Raw genomic sequence first — 26,494 nt, 5'->3', positions numbered from 1 at the left:
CTCTGGGGCACAAAGCATCCTCAGTCAGTGTTGCAAACAACTGATGATTTTTATAATGTGAGTTTTGTGATGTGGTGTGACTGGGTCTCATCCAGAGGAAGCCAAGTGCCTATGACCCTTGCCTAGATTGTGCTTTCCTGAACCCTTCTCCAGAATCTGGGTCTCAGAACCAGGCCTGTTACTGATCAGCACAGTCAACGCTGATGTCCCTACAGAGATTGAATGTACTTCTGTTTTTAGAATATAATGTAATATTTAAAATTAAGTTTAAATTTTAGCAAGTTCCTTTCTCTTTCCTCTCATATACTGTCCTTTTGACCTAAATGGGGCTCTCTTTCTACCCCAAAAGACCTTCCCAACCAGGAACTATAGGCAAGGTCCATGGTTATTCAAACACAGTGAGATAAATCTTTTTCAATTTATAAATGATTCATTGATAGGAAATACAGATGTCCTTCTTGAGAGAAGGTTAATAAGACAGTTCAGTATCGGGACACCTGGGTGGCTCAATCCATTAAGTATCTGCCTTCCTCTCAGGTCATGATCCCAGGGTCCTGGGATCGAGTCTCACATCAGGCTCCTTGCTCAACAGGAAGCTTGCTTGTCCCTCTGCTTACTGCTTCCCTTGCTTGTGCTCTCTCTCTCTCTCTGATAAATAAATAAATAAATAAATAAATAAATAAATAAATAAACAAACAAACAAACAAACAAATAAATAAATAAATAAAATCTTTTTTAAAAAGACATTTGAGTATCTTCAGAACTACAAAGAATGCTATATAAAGTATGAAAACTTTTCTGAAAACTAATACCGTTTGTTCAATTCAGTATTCAGTGGGCTGAGAGACATCACTTCAAGAGTTAAAGTGAAGGAAAAAGAGTTGTTCTTGAAAAGTCCAAGATAGCCCTCCTGATGGTGGTCCAAATCAGGCTAGATGGGTAAGTCAGCTTCATGCAAATGCACAATCCAAACCTGCATTTGACATCTTTTCAAAGGATCAAATTATTGAATAATATAAAATGTTGCTATGTTTGAGCTATTTTTAACATATCTTGATGATTTGGAACTTTCTAGATCATCTAGATGTGTATGCCCTGCCAGAATGAAGACAATAAGTGCACACTGATGGTTGCATATAACAGTGACTAGAATATTGATATATGTAAGTATAACCAAAGTACTGATTATGTAGGTAGTATTTCCCCATATTTATCCCATAGAGTGCTATTTAACATTATTAAATTTTGCATGCAAATAAATTTGGAAAGAAATATTTCATTTAATTTAACACAGCTCTTCTTAAGGAGAGCAACATGAAAACATTCTTCCTAGTACAAACTGGCTCCAGGTAAGGCATGAAAACATATCCTGCTGTTCAGGTTTCTGGAGACAATTATTTTCATTTCTAAAAGCAGAGGAACAAAATTGATGTTAAAAAGCTATCTAACTGGAGTCTAATATCCAAGCAGACAGTGCATTAGTTGCATTGGGAAGAGTAAAAATCAGCAAACATCTCTATCTCACTGGAAAGCGGATTTGGGATAGGATATGTTCTTGTTCAGTGAGCTGAGGAGCTTGGTGACAGTCTCCAGTTGGGCAGCCAACAATACTTTTACATCTGCCAAAATGTCTCTTTCTTCTAGGTACAAAAATCAAAATATTTGAAAATAAAATAAGCATAATACATGCCTGTGGGAATAATTCACATAATATTTAGGTAAATTTTGAAATGGTATAACTCAGAAGAGAGAACTTGTGAAAGCACAGGCTGGAGCTGTATTGCGCCCTTATTTATTGAAATTTGCAGGAAAGGTACAGTTGATGCTTAAAATACAGTCTCTTTGGTTTGGTCAGCTGCTGCTTTGCCCTTATTCTAAGGGCGGGGTACTAGAAATACATTCATCTCCAGATGATACACCTGGAAACCAGCCTAACAGAGAGATACATAGATTTGAAAATAAACAGGCTGGGGCTGATTAGGATAGAAAAGTTTCCAGAAGCTGATCCACGACACTCCTATCTAATAAGCACATTGAATTCTGCTGTTTTCCTTATCAAAAGTCAACCTAGAGCCAATGTGTGATCTGTCCAGGAAAGGCCAAATAACCCACCTATTTCCCATTGAATTGCATACTATTTTCATGACATTGATGAAGACTTTTTAACTTAGAATTCTTTACTAGTACTGCCAGTGTGCTGCCTGTCTAGCCAAAACTCACTATTTTCTTGAGTTCATTATTGCTGTTATTGTTGTGTATGATTTGTCTTTGAAGGGATCCCTTTAATAGGGGTTGGGAATCTTGGGGAACAGAGTCTATTGAACTATGGACATCACTCAATCGGAAACATAGGGACACAAATTGTCCACTTGAGGAAGGGGGACATCAAGCACCCTACCTCTGTTCTTTCTTAGGCTTTGCATGAAGCGAATACAGAAAAACTGGAGTTTTCTGAGTTCTTCCCTCTCTCTTCATCAGTAAGAGGTGGAAGATAAAGTCCAACCTAGCAGAAGCCAAGACCAGGGAGTGGAGTGACTGATAACAAAGAAGAAAAGCAAGAAACAGATGAGAGTCCTGGAAGCATCACGGAAACATGAAGGAGTCTTTGGTTACACTCCATCACCCTGTTTGGAGAGCAGGGTGGGTTTCTGTGTGTGAACCTATCTGCCTCGGAGCCTTCACTTGGAGAGCGCCCATGTGTAGACAGGAAGTTCAGCCTTCAAAAGGCAATTAACTTGGACTTGGTAAACTTTACTGCAGTTTGAAAACATTCAAGATTATTCAAGTATATTTTAAATATATTGAATCAACTATGTAATTTAAAGTAACCTTCTATGGGTGGGAAGGGGAGAATTCACATCTGGTTACAGTCAACCATGATAGTGTTATTTCATAATATCATCTCCATGTACACAGCATTTTTTCCCCTTTTTAAGAGAGTATCCCAATTTTTCAAGAATAAACATTTGACTTCAAAAATCCTTATGGTAATACTTTTCAGATATGTCTGTTCAGATGAGTTTGTCATATCACCAGTCACATGTGGAGTTGCTATTGAACACTCACTGCAACAGAAATATATGTTCGTGGACTGATGCATTAAGGTTCTGGAAGAGAAGTAATGTGCTGGTATGCTAGGATATATTACAAGAAATATAAAATGAAATGTAATATTAAAGATTTTATTTGGGGAAAAAATATTTAGAGGCATGAGAAAGGTTGGAAGAATAACAAATGAAAAAAGACACTTCAAACTTTACCAAATTGATGTGCCATATATGTGTAATGTTTCTCTTTAAAAATGTATTTTTAGTGCCACGAAAGTGCAGGCCTCTAAATTTCCAACATCTTTTAGATTCATGGGGCATTTGAAAGTATTTACAGTAGCTGGAATGCTTATATATTGTGCAAGACCTACTCTGGTTTCAAATGTTCTTGTTTGGACTTGGAAGCAAAATGGAGCATCCTTCTAATGGCACTAATGGGACTCTCTTTGCAAATGCTGATGTCATTTATGTTCAATGACTGCTGTAAGAATAAACCTGTGTGGGAACAAAAGACTGACATGAACATAAGATCTATATTTGTCAAGTCTCAGCTTCCAAAAAAATTTCAGAGACCACTATGAGAAACAACTTTGAAGCATGGAGTGCAAATGAGGTGCTATGCCCTTTTGTGGATAGCTGTTTTTTTCCACTTCACAAAGGGCTCAGAATCTAATGGTCATCATTGGCAGATGGGCAATATAGCATCAAAGGTTTCTGGGGGAGCAGGGCCATTGCCAGATTTGACACTAAATCTGTTTGTGGGTTACATTCCAGTGCAAGTGACATGAATCATGGAATGATGGAGAAAGTCATCTACTAAATGTTGATTTAGCGATCTATCTTGCAACCAATTTGGAACGCAATCACGGGTGGCAAATTTTTTTAAGATAGCTGTGCTGGTATTTTCACACATAGAGGAAATGGCATGACTATAACAAATAAATAACTAAACTGTTAAAATTATTTTCTGTGTGGCATTCAGCTACTTGTGCAATGACACAGTACACAAGAACCTCCAGGATATCCATGAAGTTTCTTTGTAGAAACAAACCAGCCTAAGGGTATGTCTTGTGTTTTCCAAACACATAATGAGAGAGCATTAGTCATTTCTTTGCTGTCTTCAAAATGGCAACGGAGACTTCACTAGCTAAAGGAGAGACTCTGTCTTGCTGCATACTGGATAGGATAAAGGCTCAACCATTCCTGCTGATACTCTTCATGATTTCACCAAGAAACTGATGGCTGCACTTGAGGCTCTGAACAAGCAATAAGTGAAGGCTAAGGCAGGTTGTAAACTGCCTACTTGAGCATTGACAATATCCCTCAAGACAGAGAGAGAGGCCCTTGGCAAAGAATGGTAAAGAGGCATTTAAGAAACGCCCTTTCCAGTAATTAGTGGACTGTTGAGCTAATTGAACAGAAAATTCAATGTCCACACATGACAAAGAATACAGGCTTTATATAATTAGTTTAGGAAAGTCATTAACAACATCAGGAACAATAATAAAATTTAGCAACAAATTCTGTGGAGGGGGTAGAATTTGATTTCCAGAGTTGCTACATTATATCATTTAAAAAGTCTAGTTTTCAACAAAAAATATAAGACATGCAAGAAGTAACTATGGCTCATCCACAGGAATAGAAGTAGTCAAGAGAAGTTGTGAGGAAGCCCAGACATTGAACTTACTAGAAAAAGGCTTTAAATAAGATAATTTAAATATGCCCTTACAGCTGAAGGAAACCATGTCTAAAAAAATAAAAGTACGAGAATGATGTCTCATCAATTGCAGAATATCAACGAAGATAGAAATTATAAATATAACCAAATAGAAATTCTGGAGTTGAAAAGTACAGTAACTGAAATGAAAAATTTACTAGAAGGGAGAAGCTGCAGATTTGAGCCAGTAACAGAAAGAATTAGGAAGCTTGAAAATAGGTTAGCTGAGATACCAAATCTGAAGGACAGAAAGAATAAAGAGTGAAGAAGAATGAAGAGTCTCAGAGACCTATGGGATACCATCAAGAGTACAAACCTATGTATAATGGGAGTCTCAAAAGGAGAGGAGTGAGAGAATGGGACAGAAAGAATATTTGAAAATATTAATGTATGAAAACTTTCCAAATCATGCAAAATATTAATCTACATATCCAAGAAATTCCAAATAGGATAAATTCAGAGATCCTAATCAAAACACATAATCAAACTGGCAAAGGCAGGGGCGCCTGGGTGGCACAGCAGTTAAGCGTCTGCCTTCGGCTCAGGGCGTGATCCCAGCGATCTGGGATCGAGCCCCACATCAGGCTCCTCTGCTATGAGCCTGCTTCTTCCTCTCCCACTCCCCCTGCTTGTGTTCCCCCTCTCGCTGGCTGTCTCTATCTCTGTCGAATAAATAAATAAAATCTTAAAAAAAAAAAAAACTGGCAAAGGCAAAGACAAACAGAGGATCTTGAAAGCAGCAAGAGAGAAGCAATTTATCTCATACTTGGAAGAATCATCAATAATATTAATAAGTCAAGCAGAGAAAGACAATTATCATATGATTTCTCTCATCTATGGAATATAAGAACTAGGAAGATTGGTAGGGGAAGAAAGGGATAAAGAAAGGGGGGGTAATCAGAAGGGGGAATGAAGCATGAGAGACTATGGACTCTGAGAAACAAACTGAGGGCTTCAGAGGGGAGGGGGTGGGGGAATGGGATAGGCTGGTGATGGGTAGTAAGGAGGGCACGTATTGCATGGTGCACTGGGTTTTATATGCAACTAATGAGTCATCGAACTTTACATCAGAAACCAGGGATGTACTGTATGGTGACTAACATAATATAATAAAAAAACATTAAAAAATAATATTAATAGCTAATTTCTCATTAAAAACCATGAAGACCAGAAGACATTGGGATAACATTCACAAAGTACAGAAAGAAAATGAGAATTCTATATCTAGCAGATTTTGTTCTTAAAAATAAGATTAAAGAAGAAATGAAGACATTTCCAGATAAACAAAGTTGAGAGAATGTGTCACAAGTAAACCTACCCTACAAGAAGTACCAAATAGAGCTCTTTAGGATGAAATAAAGGGACACTAGAGAGTAAATCAAATCCACATGAAGAAACAAAGAATGCTAATAAGGATAAGCACATAGGTGAATATAAAAGATAGTTCAAATGTATTTTTTATTTATAACATGTTTTTCCTCCTTTCTGATTTAAAAGAAAATTACATAAAAAATAATTACAAGTCTTTATGGCCATATGATATACAGATTTAACTTTATGAGAATAATAAAACAAAGGAGTGGGAAGAAGGAAAGGTTTGTACATTATTTGAATTAGTTGGTATTTATCCAAATGAGACTGTTAAAAATTAAAATGTTAATTATAATCCCCAGGGCAACCACTGAGACAATAATTTTAAAAATAATAAAAGAAATGACAAGGGAATTAAAATGATACATTAGATAATTTTTAACACAAAAGAAGGCATTATGGAGGAATAGAGAAACTGAAAAGATATCAGATGTATAAAAACAAAAAGAAAACAGCAAATGTACCTTATTGACAATTATATTAAATGTAAATGGATTAATCCAATCAAAGAGCAAAGATTTGAAAAAGAAAAAAAAGTCCTACTATATGCCCTCTACAAATCACACTTTGGATTTATAACACAAATTGAATGAAAGTAAAAGGATAGAAAAAGATAATACTAGCCAAACAGTAATCAAAGGAGAGCTATAATGGATAGCCTGATAACAGAAAAAATAAACTCTAAGAAAAAAATTGCTGCTAGAGACAAAGAATGAAATTTTATAATGATAAAAGGGTCAGTTTATCAAGAAGGCATAACAGTTATAAACATATGTGTACCTAATATCAGAGCCCTAGAGTACATGAAGCAAAAACTGACAGAAATGACAGGAAAAATATACAATTAAACACTAATGATTGGGGACTTTGATACAGCTCTTTCAATGATGGTTAGAACAGCTACAAAGAATAATGAGAAAATAGAAGATTTCATAACACTATAAACTGACTAGACCAACAGACTCCACCTAATAACAGCAGAATGCATATTACTCTCAAGTTTACATAGAGACTTCTGCAGGATAGATGATTTTAGGCCATAAAAGACGTATCAAAAATGTAAAATAATTGAAATTGTACAAAAGATTAACATTCCATAAAATGACACGAAATTAGAAATCAACAGAAAAATTTGGAAAATGTATAAATATGTGGAAATCAAACTTAAATGATCAATAAGTCAACAAGGAAATCACAGAGGAAATTAGAAAATACTTTGAGATGAATAGAGACACCTGGGTGGCTCAGTCAGTTAAGTGTCCAACTTTTGATTTCAGCTCAGGTCATGATCTCAGGGTCATGAGATGGAGCCCCACTTGGGCTGGGTATGGAGCCTGCTTAAGATTATCTCTCTCTGCCTCTCCCCCTCCCCCTCCTGCTCATGCATGCACACACTGTGTCTCTAAAAAAATAATGAAAACAAAAAAAGAAAATACTTTAAGATGAATGAAAACCAAAATACAGGCTTCCAGTTACGGAATGAATAAATCACAAGAATAAAAGGCACAGCATACGGAATATAGTCAATGATATTATAACAGTGTTGAATGGTGACAGATGGTAGCTATGCTTGTGGCAAGCATAGCATAACATATAGAGAAGTTGAATCACTATGTTATATACCTGAAACTAATGTAGAACCGTGTGTCAGTTATACTCAATTTTTTAAAATACATGTCAAAATATATGAGGTGCAGCTAAAGCAGTATAGAAGGGAAATTTATGGCTCAAATATACATTAAAAGGGAAGAAAGTCTCACATTAATAACCTGATGTTCCATCTTAAGAAACTAGGAAAAGAAGAGCAAACTAAACTAAAGGGAGAAGGAGAAACAAGTTATAAATATTAGAAACTAAATAAATGAAATAGAGAATAGAAGAACATTAGAGAAAACCACCAAAACCAAAAGTTGGTTCTTTAAAAAAGATCAACAATTATAAGAAACCTTTAGCTAGAGCTCAAATTATTAAAATCAGGAGTGAAGGAAGGCACATTACTACTGATCTTAGAGAAACAAAAAAGGATCTTAAAGGAACACGGTAAACAATTGTATGCCAACATTTAAGATAACCTACATGAAGTAAACAAATTCCTAAAAAGATACAAACTATCAAAACTGAGTCAAGAAGAAAGAAAATCTGACTACACCTATAAAAAGTTAGGAGACTGAAATAGTAACAAAAATTTACCACAAAGAAACTCCCAGATACAAATTGCTTCAGTGGTGAATTCTATCAAAAAAATTATTATTAGCAATACTTCACAAACTCTTTGAAAAAACAGAAGACAAGAAAACATTTAACAACTTTGTCTATGAGGCCAGCATTCCTGTTTCCAAACTCAGGCAGACATCACAAGAAAGGAAAACGACACACTAGTAGTAACCCTTATAAATAAAGATGCAGAAATCTTAAACAAAATATCAGTAACCGCAATGCAGCAACAGGTAGAATGAATTCTACATCATGGCCAAGGGGAATTTATCCCAAGAATGCAAGGTTGGTTAAACATACAGAATTTAATCCATGTACTGCATCGTATGAATAAAATAAAGGACAAAAAACATATGATTGCTTCTATAGTAAAAGCATTTGACAAAATCCAACATCTTCTATGATTAAAAAAAACCCACTCCACTAAGAATAGAAGTGAAGTTCCTACCCTGATAAATGGCATCTACGAAAAAAATCACAAGACTGAAAGCTTTCCTGATAATTTAGGATTAGGAAAGGATGTCTGCTTTTACCCCTTCTATTCTATATTGTACTGGAGATTCTAGTCAAGGAGGTTGGGGAAGTAAAATAAATAAAAGACATCTAGATTTGAAAGGAAGAAGTAAAACTATTTTATTTGCTTATGACGTGATCTTTTTCTAGAAATCCTGTGGAATCCACACATATAAAAAAAGGATTAGTGCTAATAAACAAGTCTAGCAAGTTTGCAAGACACAGGATCATATACAACATTAATTGTATTTCTGTACATTATTTTCCTGTCACAAAATACGTTTTCCCCATAGAGAGTTTGCATAAGATCTCCTTATCCACAAAATCTAAACAATTATACTTTCAGGCACTGTAAGGACACTCAGGTTTGCAAGAGACCCAGAAGCTCTATTAAAATGAATCAGTCTTCATTACTTGACATTGAGCTCAAACTAGTATTTGTCTTTGACAGAAAAACAAAACCAAAAATAAAATGTATTAATCTGTTTGGACTGCCTTAACAGAATATCGTAGACCATGTGCCTTATACGGGAGAAATTGTATTTCTCACAGTTCTAAATGCTGTGAAATTTGAGATCAAGGTACCAGCTGATTCATTTCCTGGAGAGAGCTCGCTTCCTGGCCTGTAGATGGTCACCTTCTCAGCGTCTTCACACCGCAGAGAGAAAACCATCAAGCTTTCTTGTGTTTATTCTTATAAGGGCACTAATCTCATCAGGAGGGTTCTACCCTCTGACCTCATCTAACTCTATCTCCCACATGCCCCCTCTCCAGATGTCATCACATTGGGGGTTAGGGCCCCAACACATGAATTTGGGGGGTGGATGGTCACAAACATTCAGTCCACGACACAAAACAAACTACTTGAATCTAGAAACGCTCTGGTTACCTTTATCCAAAGTTTCTTTTTTTTTCTTTTGTTTTCTTTTTTTAAGCATCCTCTGGTTTCCAACAGCAATTTCAGGAAATCACCTGATCTGGTGTCCATGAAGAACCCATTTCTCCTTGAGGGAAGGAATTTTGTGCATGTTTGGCTAACTAACACCAAACAAACCGTCTAAGACAAAGACAATATTACTCAAGTCTGAAGAGCTCTTTTCTGTTTTCCATTATAAACTAAGAAATAGAAGGCTCAAGATTCTATTATTGAAATATTAAGTAACATGTACAGTCCTGTTTAGAAAGTATCAAACTGTATTAGATAGTATTTACTCAGCATCAGTAGTACTTTTAGCAGCATGAGCAGTGCAGTGGAAAGTTTCAAGTGACGATTGGTCCAATGTTCATTTCATTAGGCTCGACTGTTAGGCTCCATGAATTTTGTACATGAAATAAAACACCAAAGTTGCACTGTGAAGATGCCATTTAAGAGGTGATAAGAAACTGTCCAGTTTCCTTATCTTGACGTCTGGTTCAGCTACTTCCTCCTCTCCACTCTGAACTGGAGGTTATTGAGTCTTTTGCAAAGCACAAGCCCAGAAGGTCCTTTGCTAGGGAGTGAATTCTGGGACTCTGAGGGGCTTTGCAGAGATGAATGCACTGATTGCATTCTGCACATACTAAAGAGCGAGTCAGAGAGACTCATTCCTCTCCCTGAAGGGATTCAAATTGAAGGCGTCATGCAGAAACCAGTTTTTACATGCGAGGAATACCATGCAGGCTCATCCTATGAGAAGCCATTCTCAATGTGAATGTTGGCATTTGGCTATTATCAGAAAGCTTTAAAAAGTCCAAAAAGAGTAAAAAGTCAAGATTCACTCAAGAAAAAGTAAAATCATTCTAAGAGAACAATCAAGGGCATCCTCTTATAACCCAGAGACATCACTAAGCTTTGCAAACTGTGACCTGCTACAGTTCTCTTCCTTCCGAAACACAGACCACATAGAGTTCTGGGCATAAGCATTAAACTTAGAGAAACTTACATACGGTGCACTATGAGCCATGGCCACGAATCTGCATTGCAGTGTAATCATGTGACTGGACAGTGTATAAATAAATTATGACATTACCGTAGCGTGGTATATTGTGGTAAAAATAATTGTATTGCAGTTGCACACAACAACTTGAAAGCATCTTAGAATGTGAGTGAAGAAAGAAGTTCACCTTTACTGAAGTATTGATGATACAGAATTAATAATTAACAGGCACCACCCTCTATGTTTCCTTCCTCTGTTCTCACCACCTAAATAGGTTATGAATTTCTTGGGCATGTGGACTGTTTTATTCAAAGCCTTATATTCGACCCCCAGAGGTGGTAGTCCCTTGTTGAAGTGTGCCCTGTAACGGGTACGTAAATAAAGCAGAGAGCTGAGATCCTTGGACCCAGGCCGATGGCTGATGGGCTAATCCTCCAATCTACTGGGCAGTCTTCCTACACAGTTTAAACAGAAAACTAAAAGAACCAAGCTACCTTAGTTGAAGGCCAAATGTGGAAGTTCATTCGCAGCAGGGAAAAGTCTCCATTCATGGTTCAGAGAGATCAAAAACTGTGACCTCAAGGATGACTCAACTGACTTTGAAGAAGTGTAGTCTAGAAGAGTTGTGAGGACTCACTTAGAGAAGATAACTCAGAATGGGGTCTACAACTCCAAGGATACAGGCAATGATGGACTGGAGAAAACTGCAGATTTAGAGAACAGATTGGTGGTCCCAGAGAAGAATTTTGACCAACCAATGCTTGTACCTTGGAGAAGGACAGATTGAGGGACCTGCATATTTTTAACCAAGTTAGAAATTATGGCAACTATTTTCTACCTTTTTAAAGTAAAAATGCAAGCTTCATTTGCACTAATGATTATCACATAATTATTGAGCGATAATTCTCTGGCTAAGTGTAAATGTGCTCTGAATGAACGAATGGTGCAAAAATGTGGTTAATTATTATTAATGACCAAACTAATATCACAATTTGAGTTAAACTTCTGGTCAAAACTTCTTGTGACCTTGATTTACTGATTGTCCAAGGGCATTTTTCCCACCAAATATCTCCTGCATGTAGTATCTTCAATATACAGAGCAGACAATTCTGTGATGTCCTCCGGCAGTCACTTTTTGCCAAGCAAGTATGGTTTTTAAAACCAGGCAAGGGATCAGGGGTTATGAGTTCCTATGAAAGCCGTACAGGATGTGCACTCTGAATGGAAGATTATTTATCTCTTTCTTCTCCTTCTTCACACGTAACAGGCTAAGGGGTTTCCTTAAACTCCTATCCTAGAGACTCAACTGAATCTCAGATGTGTTTGCTATGACATCTACTTCCCGACCCCTGCTCAGCTTTCCAACCTTCCCAGGAGCATATATGGAATGTCCTTGCACCAGAGTGCCCACTCTGGGGTCTGTCTGGTAAAGAGCTGGGCACTTTCAAGACAGCTCAGGGGCCAAATCTCCCATTGGTGATTATTCACGTTGTGCCTGCTTGTATAAAGCAGCCAAAGAGCAGTAAACACAGAGGGGAAAAGGTAGAGGCCTATAAAGAAACTTGTTTGGGGCAAGTCAGTTACTTGTGACATTTACTGCAAGGTAAATTGCATTCGCCATTATCATAAAGTTGCTAACTCCAATTTGAGGTAAGAGCCAGGGGCACCTATTTACTAACTCAAAGCTCACCAGGAGTCTCCTTGAATACGGCTCATTTTTGAAATTAAAGATACTGGTGGTTTTGTTTTGTTTTTTTTCCAGAGAAGAGACAGTCGTGGTGGACCTGGATGCTCAGTGAGGAGAGCCAGTGTTTTGTTGCTTCTTTTCAAGCATGCTTGTGATTTCAGTTTTGCCTGAGGCTGCTGTCTTGGGCTCCTTGGCAAGGATCAAGAACCGTGCCCCGTGAGTCAGGGTCTGACTCCTGAGACATGAACTCTAAGGTGGGTTGCAAGAGCCACCTGATGGAGAACAAAGATGTTTTTTTCCAGAAGTGCCCAAGTCTTAGCAGGCACAATCAAAGGGATGAAGCGTTCACCCACCACTCTTCCTAACAATATCTCCTCTTGTGAATCAGGGCTGGGCTGTGGTGCCTCGTCCACCAGGGAGACCAGGTGGGATGTCTTCTCCCCTGGTCAATTCTACAGAAGCACTGGAGTATGTGGCAGTCATTTTACTAAGTCCAAAAGGGGTCCCCGGGAGACCAATTCACAATCCAAATCAGAGAAACGCTTAAACCTTTATCATCCATGAGCCTCTCACCCCTCAAAACCCTGACAAAAAAATCAAGTGTCTCCCTTCACAGGTATGGATAACCCTGAGGAAACAATCCAGGTGATGATGAGATTTTTTTTTTCTTCTTAACATATCTGAGCAAATATAGGAATACCTTGAATCTTCTTTGAATCTGCATATTAACTGACTCTAATATGATTTATATTAATATTTTGGATATATGTAACTTTTTCCAGGTGGAGAGAAAAAGATGGTAATATCATGTGGGACGTTCCAAATAAGCAGGTGGGTCTGCCACCCCCTTATTGTGACATTGTCCTTTTCTGCAGTCGGGAGTCTTCCCTCCCGTGATAATTAGCCATACAGGCACACACACAATCCTTCAAAGCACAGTGGACAACCTCACTTTCCAGCTGGAGCCCCTGAGAGACAGGAGAATACAACTACCACTCCCAGAAAGAAGCCGGTCATTCTGGAAGCAGCAGCGGCCTTGGCAGCAGGCTGGGAAATGTGGAGGCGGCTGCTGGCGCCTTTCCTGACTGGGCCCTTCTCCACTGGCTGTGGCGGCTATTGGACATGACGTTGCTGCCCACACCAAACCTGGTCTCTCAGAGCCCACCTCCTCTCCCTGAGGCCTTGAACCTGAGCCCTGCCAAGCCTCAGAACAACTGTTCACCCCAGCAGAAGGTTCCACCTACCCCTGCCTCTCTCACCCCACTGATACTCTGTTTCAGAGATCTTGTAAATCCCCTTCACCAGGACGTTTCCACCCAGATGACTTTCAACAACTTGGAACTTTGAAAACCTGGATTCAGGGACCTGAGTCTCCCTGCCTTTAGGAGGTCCTGTAGTCCATGTGCATATTTACCCACACTCTTCTTAATGTTATCTTCTCTTGTGAAAAAATAAAAAAAAATTAAAATTTCACCTTGCCAGCACTGCTAAAGCAAGTCTTACAACATTACTATTTTCTGTATATGTTAGTGCATTTCCATCTCTCTAGAGAACTGGCAAATGCAGAAGGTGTCAGTAATGCCCAACCTGCATTGGGATACATGGGCACAGAGGTCCCCAAGGTCACCCAACCCAGGGACATTACCCTGGGGGTCGGCATCAACCTATCTACTTCTAGCCTGGGTTCTTTCCTCAAGGGGGGCTCAGAGCAAGGCTGCAACAGGACTATAATTCAACAACCATCCAAATAAACATGTTGTGCATTTCTTTTTTTTAATTATCTTACAAGGCTTTCAGATAACAAATGTACTAAGTACTTAATTCTTAAAGCCACTTATCTTTCATTTACCTCTTGGCCACATCCTCTCACACTATTTATCCTTTTGTCTCTGATAACAACTATAAAGACCTATCCTTTCTCTTTCATCTGGGAATCTAGGGACATCCTAAGGCCAAACAAGATTTGCCAATTAATAATCAGGGGTGATAATTTTCTTGCAGGGCAACAATGGTGGAGAAGAAAGAAGAAACCAAACCAATGAACCAGCCAACTGAGGACAAGAAAAGGAAACCACAATTCATGTTTAAGGATCTGACATAAGCTCCTGCAGACAGGAAGTTGCTGCCAGGTGGACTGAGTGAGAGTGCATCCTTCTGGCCATCCCTGAGGAAAAGCCCTATCCTCTCCTTCAGCCCTTTCTATTTGGCAATATCAGCAGGTACAGGGCAGGTGGCAACAAATGTGGAACTTTCCAAGGCTTCTCATGACATTCTGGTTAATCTCATTCACAGTTACCATATATCCTCAAATGATGTATTCTCCTCACAGATGAGGCCAAATCAAAGAAAGAAATATTTGTAACAGCATGGTATATGCCAGATGTGGGCACTTAGGAAATGAGAGTGACCAACACACCATTCCTTCCCCAGAGAAAATAACAGTCTAGCAGGTATGCTAGACATATAACATTTTCTTTTTTTCTTTTTTCTTTTTAAAGATTTTTATTTATTTATTCGACAGAGACAGAGACAGCCAGCGAGAGAGGGAACACAAGCAGGGGGAGTGGGAGAGGAAGAAGCAGGCTCACAGCAGAGGAGCCTGATGTGGGGCTCGATCCCATAACGCCGGGATCACGCCCTGAGCCGAAGGCAGACACCCAACCGCTGTGCCACCCAGGCGCCCCGACATATAACATTTTCAATCCTAGGTCATAATGGATGAATTCTAGAATGTATAGGAGACTGAGCATACATAGGAACCTTTAATCCAACAGAGGAAGTGGGAGAAGGTAGTCAAGGAAGACTTCCTAGAGAAGGTGTTCCTAGGCTGAGTTATAAAGGACAAATAGGGGACTCTGTAAGAACAACTATGGATAAAGGGAGAGGCATGAGCAAAAATAATTGGTCAGCAGGATACGTTCTGGGAATTAGAGGTGATGTTAGAACAAAAGATACAAAGGGACCGATAGAAGAGCTATGGGAGATGAGCTCAGAGAATCAAGGAAGCCAGGTTGTGGGGGGCCCGAATACATTCATAGGTCTAGGGCTTTGTGAGTTACACAAAAGGGAGGCACTGAAAAGTTTTACACAAGGGAGTGATGAATCTTCTAAGAACAATCTGAAAAATGAATTTGGGGGAATGGGTGGTATAGAAGGAGAAAACTGGTATAAGACCTGTCAATCAGTTATTAAAATATTATGGCTAAGAGATCATAAAAACTGAATTAAAAACCCCTAGGGATGAGATTATTTGTGAGGTAAAATTTATAGGACTTTCTGAGTGATTAAATGGAAAATGGAGACATAGGATTCAAAAGTAACTTCCAGGTATCTGACTGGAGTGACTCAGTTGACAACTGCACCAACAAACAACAGGAGGAAGCTCACTTTGAGAGAAATAGGAGTGTTAGGTGGGTTGAGTTTGAAGTGGCTGTGGCGCATCCAGGTGGGGGTGTCTAGTAGGCGTTGGGTGGCCGTATGAGTATGGAGCGTGAAGAGAGGTCACGGTAACAGAAATGAACGTGTGAGTCATCTATACCTAAAAGGTGGGTAAACGTATGTAATTCAATGAGCTCATTCAGGAATGAGGAGAGAGGAAAGACAAACTCTGGAAAACCCCAACAGTTAAAGTGGGTGGCTCTCCATTCCTATGAAGTAAATCAGAGTGTTTAGGATAACCTTTCTCCCATCACCACTTTTGAGGGGATTTCTTTATTTGTTCAGAGTTCCCCCAGGCACCAGATCTTTTGGCCAATGACAAACACTGGAATCAAACAATAGCATAAGAATTTAAGCATGAGATGCTGGATAATTGAACATAATAATAAAAAGAATTTAAGCATTACCTCTCCTTGTGAAATTTAGACTCTAAGGGACTCTGGCTGCTTCAGTATTTTAATACCAAGAGAAGAACCACTAAGAATGAAATTTCAGGCATAAAGATTTTTGAAGGCACGATGGACATCATGGAGTTCATTCTCTCTTCTCTCCATTCTTGTTCCATCTTTTTATTCCAATCATCCTCACCCAGGATTCTGGTCTCATTCAGTGGGTGCTATGCATTCCACCCTGCAGAACAGCTATAAGGCTTGACAAGTGACAATGTCTCTAAAACAGGTAACTTATCCCCATGCTAATTTGGGTCTCCTCATGTAGGCATAGCCTTGTTGTTTTAGTAGGTTAATAGAGTTCCCATATTTTCCCCTTTCTCATTAAAGATTTCGGGGGATGGGGTACGTGATAAAGACTTTTGCCCCCACCTATTTCATTCTGCTGTCTTCAGCTCATGGCTAGGCATTTCCCACTTCCCCTTGCGATCACCATCTGACTAATCTCTCTCCAATGGGAAGAATTTCTGTTTCTCAGTAATAGGATAGGTGCTCTCTACATCCCTGAAGTCCTTCCTTTAGTGACTTTCATCCTTGCACTGCCCCAGAGCAATATGAAACAATGGTTGAGGTAAGAAGACCCATCTGGCACTCAGGCAGCAACCTTGTGTACCCCATGTGGGTAATCATTCTCTTTGTCATGTAGGAAACATAACGGGAGGTACTTGGCAATGATATGAAAATAAGTTTCCCCCATATTCTAGTATCTTCTGATACATCCTACCTTCCTGATTTGGTTTGCGCTAACTTTCAATTGGTAGAAAATACACTTTCCCAACCCTGCAAATATCCAGATCACCTAATTCTCAACTTTCTTATTCTGCAGTTTTCATGTAAAAGGGCAACCTTCCACAAAATGGTACTCTTCTTCCTCTGATTTCAGATGTGCCAGCTTCAACATAGGCTTATTTAATGCTGCCGGGGCCTTTATTATCTTTTTTAGAAGTCCACAAAAAGTGGTTCCACATGTTTCAATATCCTGAACGTCTCCTACCACATTCCCTAAGACAGCAGCGTTTGCAGGCATACGGTCTAAGGTCTAAGACACAGTAGTCTGGGACATGGCTACAGCAATGAGTAACTTGACTCACCAACTGCTACGCTGTAAACAGGACTTCTCAATGCCTTCCACTCCACTCCCTCAGCTTAGCATTGTCATAATTTAGGGTCAACTACTAGACACACGCGTGTTAATGATTTGTGTGTAAGTCAAGATCCTCTCTGTGCTAGACTTCCTAAATAGGGGGTGTCAAGCATAGACACTAATTGACTCACAAAACTTGAGAGTCCAGAAATACACCTGATTTTGCACGTGACTTTACAAAACAAAGTGAGAGTCCTTGTCCCAGTAGTTAGCAGCCTTGTCTAAAGATACACTAATCACTGTGGCAAAGGGGACGCAACTTGCTCTTTGGGCCATGTACTATACCCTTGGGATGAGTGTGGAACCCCACCCAGACCCTCACGACTGAAGGAGGAGGAGAGGAGAATCCTTCGATAAAAATTGGTTATGTAGGAAAAGCAACGTGGCCTGAGCAAACTCAAGAATAAGCAACAACAAAACACTGGAAAAAGAAATCTCTATTCAACAGCTCTTTTAGTCTCGTTTTCAAATGTCTTTTATTTTTTTGTAATAGTTTGGATTATTATTAAGCAAATATTTATTCCTTCCCTTTCCCTGTGTGAGTCAAGTTTGTCTTCCTGACCCCCTGATGCTCAGCTTAGCCGAAAATTTTCTCTAGTCGATGGCATGTTAGTGGACAGGACATGAAGCGGCCTTACCTGCGTTTGTGCATTTTGCCTTGGCCCTTGCGCTTTGGTAGTGAGCCGTCAGACGAGCAGGCTGCAGACAGGGCCGCCTGGGTCCCGGGATGGGCCACATAGAGCAGATCTGACTCCAGTCCACGACCTCAGGTCAAGCCACCTGGATGAGTCCATTCGAGATGAGCTGCAGGCCGCCTGCGTGACTATAAAAGGACAAGCGCTTGTGTTGAAGCTGCTACTGAGTTTTGAGATTGTCAGGCCGCATTGTTTTGGCAACAACTTATGAAGACGTTTTTGCTATAGATGCTCCAGAATGTCTTTGTAAATGCAGAACTTCTGTCTAAATGCACGAATACAGCACGAAAGAAATTATCTTGAAGTCGCATGTACAGAGCAAGGGCATTGTTTTTATTTAGAAGGTCTGTTTACTTTGGGTGGGCTAATACAGATTTGGGGGGGGGTGGGATATTCTCAGTTCTAAGAGGTACCTTTTTCCACGCTAACATTTCTGTCCCAGGATGTGTTCTTAATCAGTGTGCATGAGGCCTCGTTGGTGGATAGTAGTTTCTCCGTATCCTCGGCCCCACCCTCAGTCGTGTGTCCTTTAAAGGTAGACTCAGTGGGTCTTGCCGTCCATCCGTTCAGAAGTCAGGAGGCACACGCAGGGTTTGGCTGGACAGGAGCCGATGAGGGTCGTGCTCGCCGACTGGTGTGTTAAGTGGCCAAGCAGAATATGGAACATTGAGAGAGTATGAGTTAACTGAGTCAAGCGAAGTCGTATTCTGTTGGGAAAGCTAAACAGTGAAGTCCACACTGCGGTGTGGGTGAAGTCAGCCTTTCTTGGATGTGCCTAATTGCCTGAATGCATGGTTTTTCAGAACCCAGATTACTGTATCATGTAGTGACAAAGCAATTATTTTTTATTTGGAAATCGTTCAGAACAGTTATTATCAAATGGCCATCTTGACAGTAAAAAAAACTGCATGCGTGGTCCCGTCCAGCATGGGAAACCACACCACAGAAACCCATGATGGATGGGGTTACTCGGTTGTCACCTTGTGAACGCTGGCGATTGTCAACCGAAACAAAAGTTTAGCTTCAGTTTATCAGATATTAAGCTGCTCTGTTTGATTGCAGTTAGTCAACAGTTTCAGCCGCCGAGGTTTTCCCACGGAACGATATTATAATTGGGTGGATAATTGGGGGTTGTGTTCCTGACCAAGGACTCAGCAAGAAATAAATCATAGATATAACCAACAATGTGTCATACAAGCAAGATACAACAACCATAAACCTCCAAAATCATTTGAATTAGTAAAATTATGATCCCAGTGCCATAAAATGGGCAAGAATTTACCAATAATACATAAAATACAAGCTTAATGTATCATAAATTTGGCCAATCCCAAACTAATAGAAAAATAACTGTTGTAAACATCGAGTTAAGACTTTTGTGGGATGATGTGTATGGCCCTAAGTCTGCAAGAAAAGAAAAGCAAGCTGTCACAGTAAATTTAACTGATGCATTCTTTATTCCTCAATAAATTCCAGTGCTGTAAATATGTCCAGTAAAAGCCAATATTGTTTCTTGAAATGCAAGACCTTGGGGAAGGGTGTTTAGGACAAAACACCACTAGACCTTAAATTTAAATTGCCGACATTTCCCTCGATCTCCATATATAATTAGCCGGCACCTGTGTGTACATGCGTACATACACCCACACCCTCTGTCCTGCGTGAGTCATAATTTAATTCCTCAAGTGTCCATCCCCGAACACAGGGATGTGAGAAACAACACTCAAGAAAACTCCTTTTCATGGTTCCTTCATGCTGGTGGTTCTTACCTAAACATAAATTTTCTTGACATTTGGGAATGTCTAGAGACATATTTGGTTATCCCCATGGGGTGATGTTCCCGGCCTCTAGTGAGCAGAGGCTGGGGATGCTGCTGAACACCGTGCCGTGCACAGCACAGGCCCCTACAAGAAGTTATCCAGCTGGAAATGTCAACGGGGCCAAAGGTGAAAACCCCGCTTTACACAAAAATTTGTGTTGTAGCAAAAAGATGTGGATTCAGCCATTCGGCTTACCTGATAATTCTTGATCATCTGTTTGCTGCTCGATAGGAAGTGGTTCTTAGCAGCAGCCCAACCACCCTTAACCTGCAAAGAAAGCAACAAACTTGATTGATTTGTTCGTCACTGTGATACCAGTCTAGTGCCCGGCACATTTTTGTGCTTCAATGAATATATGTGAAATAAACGAACAAGGGAATGGAAAGAGGAAGAAAGAAAGAAGGAAAGGAGGGAAGAAGGAAGTGGATGGTGCCCGGGCTGACGTTGGCTTGGTTTTGGTGAATTTGCTTTCCTTTCATTTACTGTCTTCCAGAAAAACAATAGGCACGGGTTCAGCTAATATTTACTGTTTACTAATTGCTATTATTGATAGCTTCTTGTATTGAACGTATCATATTAATGGTAACTAAAGGACTCCAAGTGTTAGTAACGATCGCTATGCAATTGTTTTCGTAGCTGCTCATGAATAGAAGACTGTAAAATAATGTCATTGACTTTCGGCCTCAATGGCCCGCAGTTTAGAAGATTATTTTCCAAAAAAGCAATCACAACATCTAAGTAACCTAGGGCTTCATGAAAGGTTTCAGTGGGCTGTATTGTTTGCTCATTTGCATTGTTTTGCTTTGTCTGTTGTTCATCGTCTTTGGTCTCCTGGCCTTTCCCCGCCCCTAAGCAATATCTTGAAGCAAGAGTCACCAGTGGCTACTTTGAGGGAAGTGTTCAGGAAGAATGGAAAGTTGGGCCTGCGGGCCATGGCCCCAGGGAAGAGGTTGCGAAGGGGAGGGGGCACAATGATATGTATTAATAAAGCCCAGACTTACTCTTATTTTTAGCAGTCTATTATCAGAACCTCCTCCTCTTTCTTTCCTTAAATCACAATCCAGTGTCAGCATGGTCAGTGTCACAAACAAACAAATGAAACCCTACAAATGTCTCTGTAAAGCCATTTTGACTTTTCCTAGAGCCTCATAATTTCTACACGTCAAAGGTAATCATTAAATAAATGCCAAATTAGGAAATATGGTTGGCATCTACCGTGCGCCGTGGACTGCACTGGGTATTTGGACACAAAGAAAGTGTGCTTTCTGCTCTCCACGAAAAGCAACATGGGATTAAGGTAAATAGTAAGCACCGCTCAGGAGGTGGCCGAGAGGTGAGTGAACTAAGCAGCCGCATGCATTTCCAAATTCACCCAAACTGGCTTTGGTCAGATCGGGCAGTCAATCCCTCGGTTGGTGTTTAGGCACACAGAGGGCCATCCGCACTTCTCATCACTTCTAAATGTCATTATGTCCCCTCTAGGTTTGCACTGCAACCACACTGTAAATACAGATCAGGTTTATCTCTCATTATAAAAATGGTCCATACTCTTATAGGCATCTATAGACGGGCTTCTCACCGTCCCTTAGACCCAACACATGATAGGTTAACTACTTCCTGCAGATAGCAAGCACCAACTTAGGTTTATACTTCTTGCTATTCTCCAGTAAATGTTAATTTTCTCAGACTGGGCATTTTGCCGTCTTTATCATATTTGGCCCTAACATTCATCATCCTTGGTCTTAATCACCTTTCTACAGCTTGATACACATTTCTTAAGCCTATGATAGCTTCAAGTCTCAGACACTCCGTCTACTCAATGGGCTCTTCACAGAATTTTCCCTTGAGGGCAATAGGACTGGGAAAAGCACTTTTCATGTCAAACATGAAAAAAACACAAACAGCAAAGCAAACAAAACAAAACAGAACAAATCCTACCCCCGTTCAATTTAATGCAGGAGCAGCTGGATTGGATTGAAATTTTCCAACTCCCTCTTGTCACCAGCTTCTAACAAGGAAAATGAAAAGCGAGTTCACCTGTCGAACCCTGACTCAAGGAGTCAGCTGGTAACGTGAGCACATCCCTGCAAGACGCCCCTGGGTGGACCCCTGTCTAACCAAGTTGCTGTTTTTAGACTCAGACACGCTGGCTCTAAAAGCCGCCACTCTGTAGGAATTTCATACAGACTAGTTTAGTCTTCTGAAAACCTTCCTGATAAAGCCACTAGATGAGTCCAAACTACCTCATAACCTTGGAGCCCGCCTGCCTGGAAGGTGCCAGAATAACCAGAGAAGCGGCCTCGTTGAAATCTCTCGTGAAACATCTGGAAGCAGATCTGGAAGCAGGTAAGAACGAGAAAACAGAATCCCAGATGAAGTTCTACAGAAAGGAAAGCCAAGCAAAGGCCACCATTGGCAAAGAACTCTTGAAGGATAGATCTCCGTCTCACGCTTTCCTCCCCGGGATGTCGCAAGGAAGACAGCGGCACGCACCTCGGTGACCAGCTCTGACGGTCATAAAATAAACCAACACTCGGCAAGAGAGCACTGGCCCGCGGCCCGCGAGCAGGAGCTGAGTGACCCCGGGCGACGTTCAGCCGCACCGCGGGGTAGTAAGTCGAAGAGGCCCATGCTGGACAAGCCACACTCGGAAACCCAACCAGCGTCTGTGGGGCTGTTCCCAAGTGATCTACTGCTTTCCAGACCTCGGCCCGCCTTGGAGGCGCTCCGGCCCAGGTGACCTGCGCAGGAAATGTTGACTTTGGAAAGGGTCGGGGCTGTATTTCGGCCACAGCAGATGACTGGGTCGGCACTCTCTTTTCCTTAATAAAATGTTACTGCCGTGCTTGTGGTAGATGTTCATTTTAGCAAAAGAAAGGAGACTAGAGAAGAGAAAACCAAAAATGGCCACCCAGAGATAGTTCTGTGGGCATCTTAAGTATTCCATGCCAAAGATTTTCTTCTGTGTATAAGATATCCTTTCATATTCTTCAAAAATGGAACCACAGTATCCATATTCATTTAAAAAATATAAATACATATATACAGAAAAATGTATATAAATGTACAACTCATAAAAATCCCTATTATGTTGTAAAGTCTTCTTTCTTTAATTCACTGTGGCTGCCTAAAGCTACAAATAGTCCGCTTTGTTTTAACAGCTACTTGATATTTAATTGTAGGGATCTTCTAAAATTCACTTAGCTGATCCCCTTATTAGACTTTACAATGAAAATTCTGGTTCTAAGTAGCAGTACTGCTAAATATTTTTTTATATTTTTAAAAATTATGTTGTATTAGGAATTTCTAGAGGAAGAAAAAAATGCTGTGTCAAAAGAAGGCAGATTTTGATACTATTGGGCAAAATGCTCTCCACGTTAGTTCTAATGATGTCTTTCTTTCCTCACACTGTGCCCAATATTATGCAATATTTCTCTAAGAATTGATGCCAGTTTGATAGAATAAAGTGCTACTTTATTAATGCTTTAATTAGTATTTCTTTGATACTTATGTGTTAAGTGACTTTTGTGGTGATGCCTTTCCCATTTTTCTAGTTGGTTGAATGTGAGGTTTTTTTTTAATGTTTTTTTATTATATTATGTTAGTCACCATACAGTACATCCCCGGTTTCCGATGTAAAGTTCGATGATTCATTAGTTGCGTATAACACCCAGTGCACCATGCAATACTTGCCCTCCTTACTACCCATCACCAGCCTATCCCATTCCCCCAACCCCCTCCCCTCTGAGGCCCGCAGTTTGTTTCTCAGAGTCCATAGTCTCTCATGTTTCATTCCCCCTTCTGATTACCCCCCTTTCTTTATCCCTTTCTTCCCCTACCGATCTTCCTAGTTCTTATGTTCCATAGATGAGAGAAACCATATGATAATTGTCTTTCTCTGCTTGACTTATTTCACTTAGCATTATCTCCTCCAGTGCCTTCCATGTTGCAGCAAATGTTGAGAATTCGTTCTTTCTGATTGCTGAGTAATATTCCATTGTATATATGGACCACAACTTCTTAATCCAGTCATCTGTTGAAGGGCATCTCGACTCCTTCAATGATTTAGATATTGTGGATAATGCTGCTATGAACATTGGGGTGCATATAGCCCTTCCCTTCACTACGTCTGTATCTTTGGGGTAAATACCCAGTAGTGCAATGGCTGGATCATAGGGTAGCTCAATTTTTAACTTTTTAAGGGACCTCCACACTGTTTTCCAGAGTGGCTGTACCAACTTGCGTTCCCACCAACAATGTAGGAGGGATCCCCTTTCTCCACATCCTCTCCAGCAACTGTTGTTTCTTGCCTTGTCAGTTTTTGCCATTCTAACTGGCGTAAGGTGGTATCATAGTGTGGTTTTGATTTGGATTTCCCTGATGGCTAATGATTTTGAACATTTTTTAGTGTGTCTGTTAGCCATTTGTACGTCATCATTGGAAAAGTGTCTGTTCATATCTTCTGCCCATTTTATGATTTGTTTATTGGTTTCTCGTGTATTGAGTTTGAGAAGTTCTTTGTAGATCTTGGATACCAGTCTTTTATCTGTAGTATCATTTGCAAATATATTCTCCCATTCCGTGGGCTGCCTCTTAGTTTTTTTGACTGTTTCCTTGGCTGTGCAGAAGCTTTTTATCTTGATGAAGTCCCACAAGTTCATTTTATCTTTTGTTTCTCTTGCCTTTGGAGATGTGTCATGAAAAAGGTTGCTTTGGCTGATGTCGTAGAGGTTGCTGCCTATGTTCTCCTCTAGGATTTTGATGGATTCCTGTCTCACATCGAGGTCTTTCATCCATTTGGAGTTTATCTTTGTGTATGGTGTGAGAGAGTGGTCAAGTTTCATTCTTTTGCATGTAGCTGTCCAATTTTCCCAGCACCATTTATTGAAGAGACTGTCTTTATTCCACTGGATGTTTTTTCCTGCTTTATCAAAGATTAGTTGCCCAAAGAGCCGAGGGTCAATTTCTGGGTTCTCTATTCTGTTCCATTGGTCTATGTGTCTGTTTTTGTGCCAGTACCATGTTGTCTTTGTGATCACAGCTTTGTAGTACAGCTCGAAATCCAGCATTGTGATGCCCCCAGCTTTGTTTTTCCTTTTCAACAGTTCCTTGGCAATTCGGGGCCTTTTCTGGTTCCATACAAATTTAAGGACTGTTTGTTCCAGTTCTTTGAAAAATGTCATTGGTATTTTGATCAGGATAGCATTGAAAGTGTAGATTGCTCTGGGTAGCATGGACATTTAGTGTGAGTTTTTTCCTTACTGATTTGTATACATATCTAATACAAAAAAACAGAAGTTACTTTTGAACATTTTGAAAATATAAAATAATGAAACTAGATCTCTATTTACTAGAGGTAGGAATTATAAAGTAAAGAATGGCCCTCCCCCATAAGATAAAAAATTAACAAACTTTTCTTGTTTTACCATTTCAGTTTGGGTGAGGGTGACGTCAGACTTTTATCTTAGATTACAGCTGTAAAATGTGGTGGGTCTCAGGCATTGTCAACACGCTCTCCTCATCCCTACACACTTCGGAGTCCGAGATCCCATCCAGAAATAACATCGTGGTGAAGTGACCGGGCTGTGATGTGAATCAAAGCTGGATTCCAGCTCTCTCTGCGACCTACCAGCCATGTGACACTGGGCAATATAATACAGACTTCATCTCAGTTTCAGTTTTTGCAGCTGTGAAATGGGAAAAGCAATAACGCCTACTTCATAGGGTCTTTTGTGAGCATTAGATGAGGCAACACATATAAAAATAATAAGAGCTACATGTTCACTACATTTAGGCACCGCTTTACGAGCGTAACGCCTGACATAGAATGATCGCTTCATAAGTGCTGGCTGTGTTAAGCTAGTATTATTACACCTGTTCTTCATGGACTCATGTGGTGAGGCTGATTTCTGTCTGGGAATGCAACGTCCAACACAATAGGAGGTAGGCTAAGTCAGGGTGCGGACACTGCACTTCTGAGCTGAGACAGTGGTTAATCATAAGTGTGTTCGGGAGGAGTGCATGAGCCAGGAAAGCGCATGATCATGAGTCAGAAAGCAAGTCCCCACCCTCACAAGTCTACACAACCATGTCTACCCTCACATACCCCCACCCCCACTCCCTGCCCCACACTCATACTTAGGACCGATATTTCTCCTGAGGAATAGATCCTTTCCTCCAGTTTTCTACCCTGAACTCAAGCCTGTCCTATTATAAGAACAAAGAAACAGGTAAGCCCATGGCTCCTGGCACCAGCACCTTCATGATAGAAAAAGAGAACCATCTTGAGTCTATACGAGACCACTAATGCTTGAAGGAATAGCTCCGTCTCTGGGAACGTTTTGTTACTTTGTCTGTCAACTCTAAATTATGTAGCAGTTTTTAAATTTGACTCCCACCTATTTCTTAGGCAGCAGTCCATGTGCTTATTCTATTCTCTCCTCTTTTCCTCCTTCCAGTTTTTTAGATGTGTCATTATACTTT

General features: G+C 40.1%; 1 protein-coding gene across 5 annotated transcripts in view; it reads right to left on the bottom strand.

Annotated features, from left to right (window-relative positions):
* Window positions 1-26,494, bottom strand: part of LOC148110435 (uncharacterized) — an 81,584-nt gene that overhangs the window by 22,708 nt on the left and 32,382 nt on the right. For 4 of the 5 annotated variants that reach the window (XR_015724071.1, XR_015724069.1, XM_087861204.1 and 1 more), the window contains 3 exons: window positions 20,207-20,278; window positions 18,605-18,822; window positions 18,135-18,319 (listed from right to left, as the gene is read on the bottom strand). Coding sequence is in view for 2 of the 5 variants with exons in the window: in XM_087861204.1 (XP_087717330.1) it covers window positions 18,135-18,148 (14 nt within the window). In the remaining 3 variants the exon portion in view is untranslated. The remainder of the gene's footprint in view (window positions 1-18,134; window positions 18,320-18,604; window positions 18,823-20,206; window positions 20,279-26,494) is intronic. The other variant, XR_015724070.1, reaches the window with a different exon arrangement.

This window comes from Ursus americanus, chromosome 3 (genome assembly GCF_024610735.1).
Source record: "Ursus americanus isolate L20-20 chromosome 3, mUrsAme1.1.p, whole genome shotgun sequence".
Taxonomy (NCBI): domain Eukaryota; kingdom Metazoa; phylum Chordata; class Mammalia; order Carnivora; family Ursidae; genus Ursus; species Ursus americanus.
The sequence above is the reverse complement of the archived record's forward strand: the minus strand, read 5'-3'. Positions and strand labels throughout refer to the sequence as shown.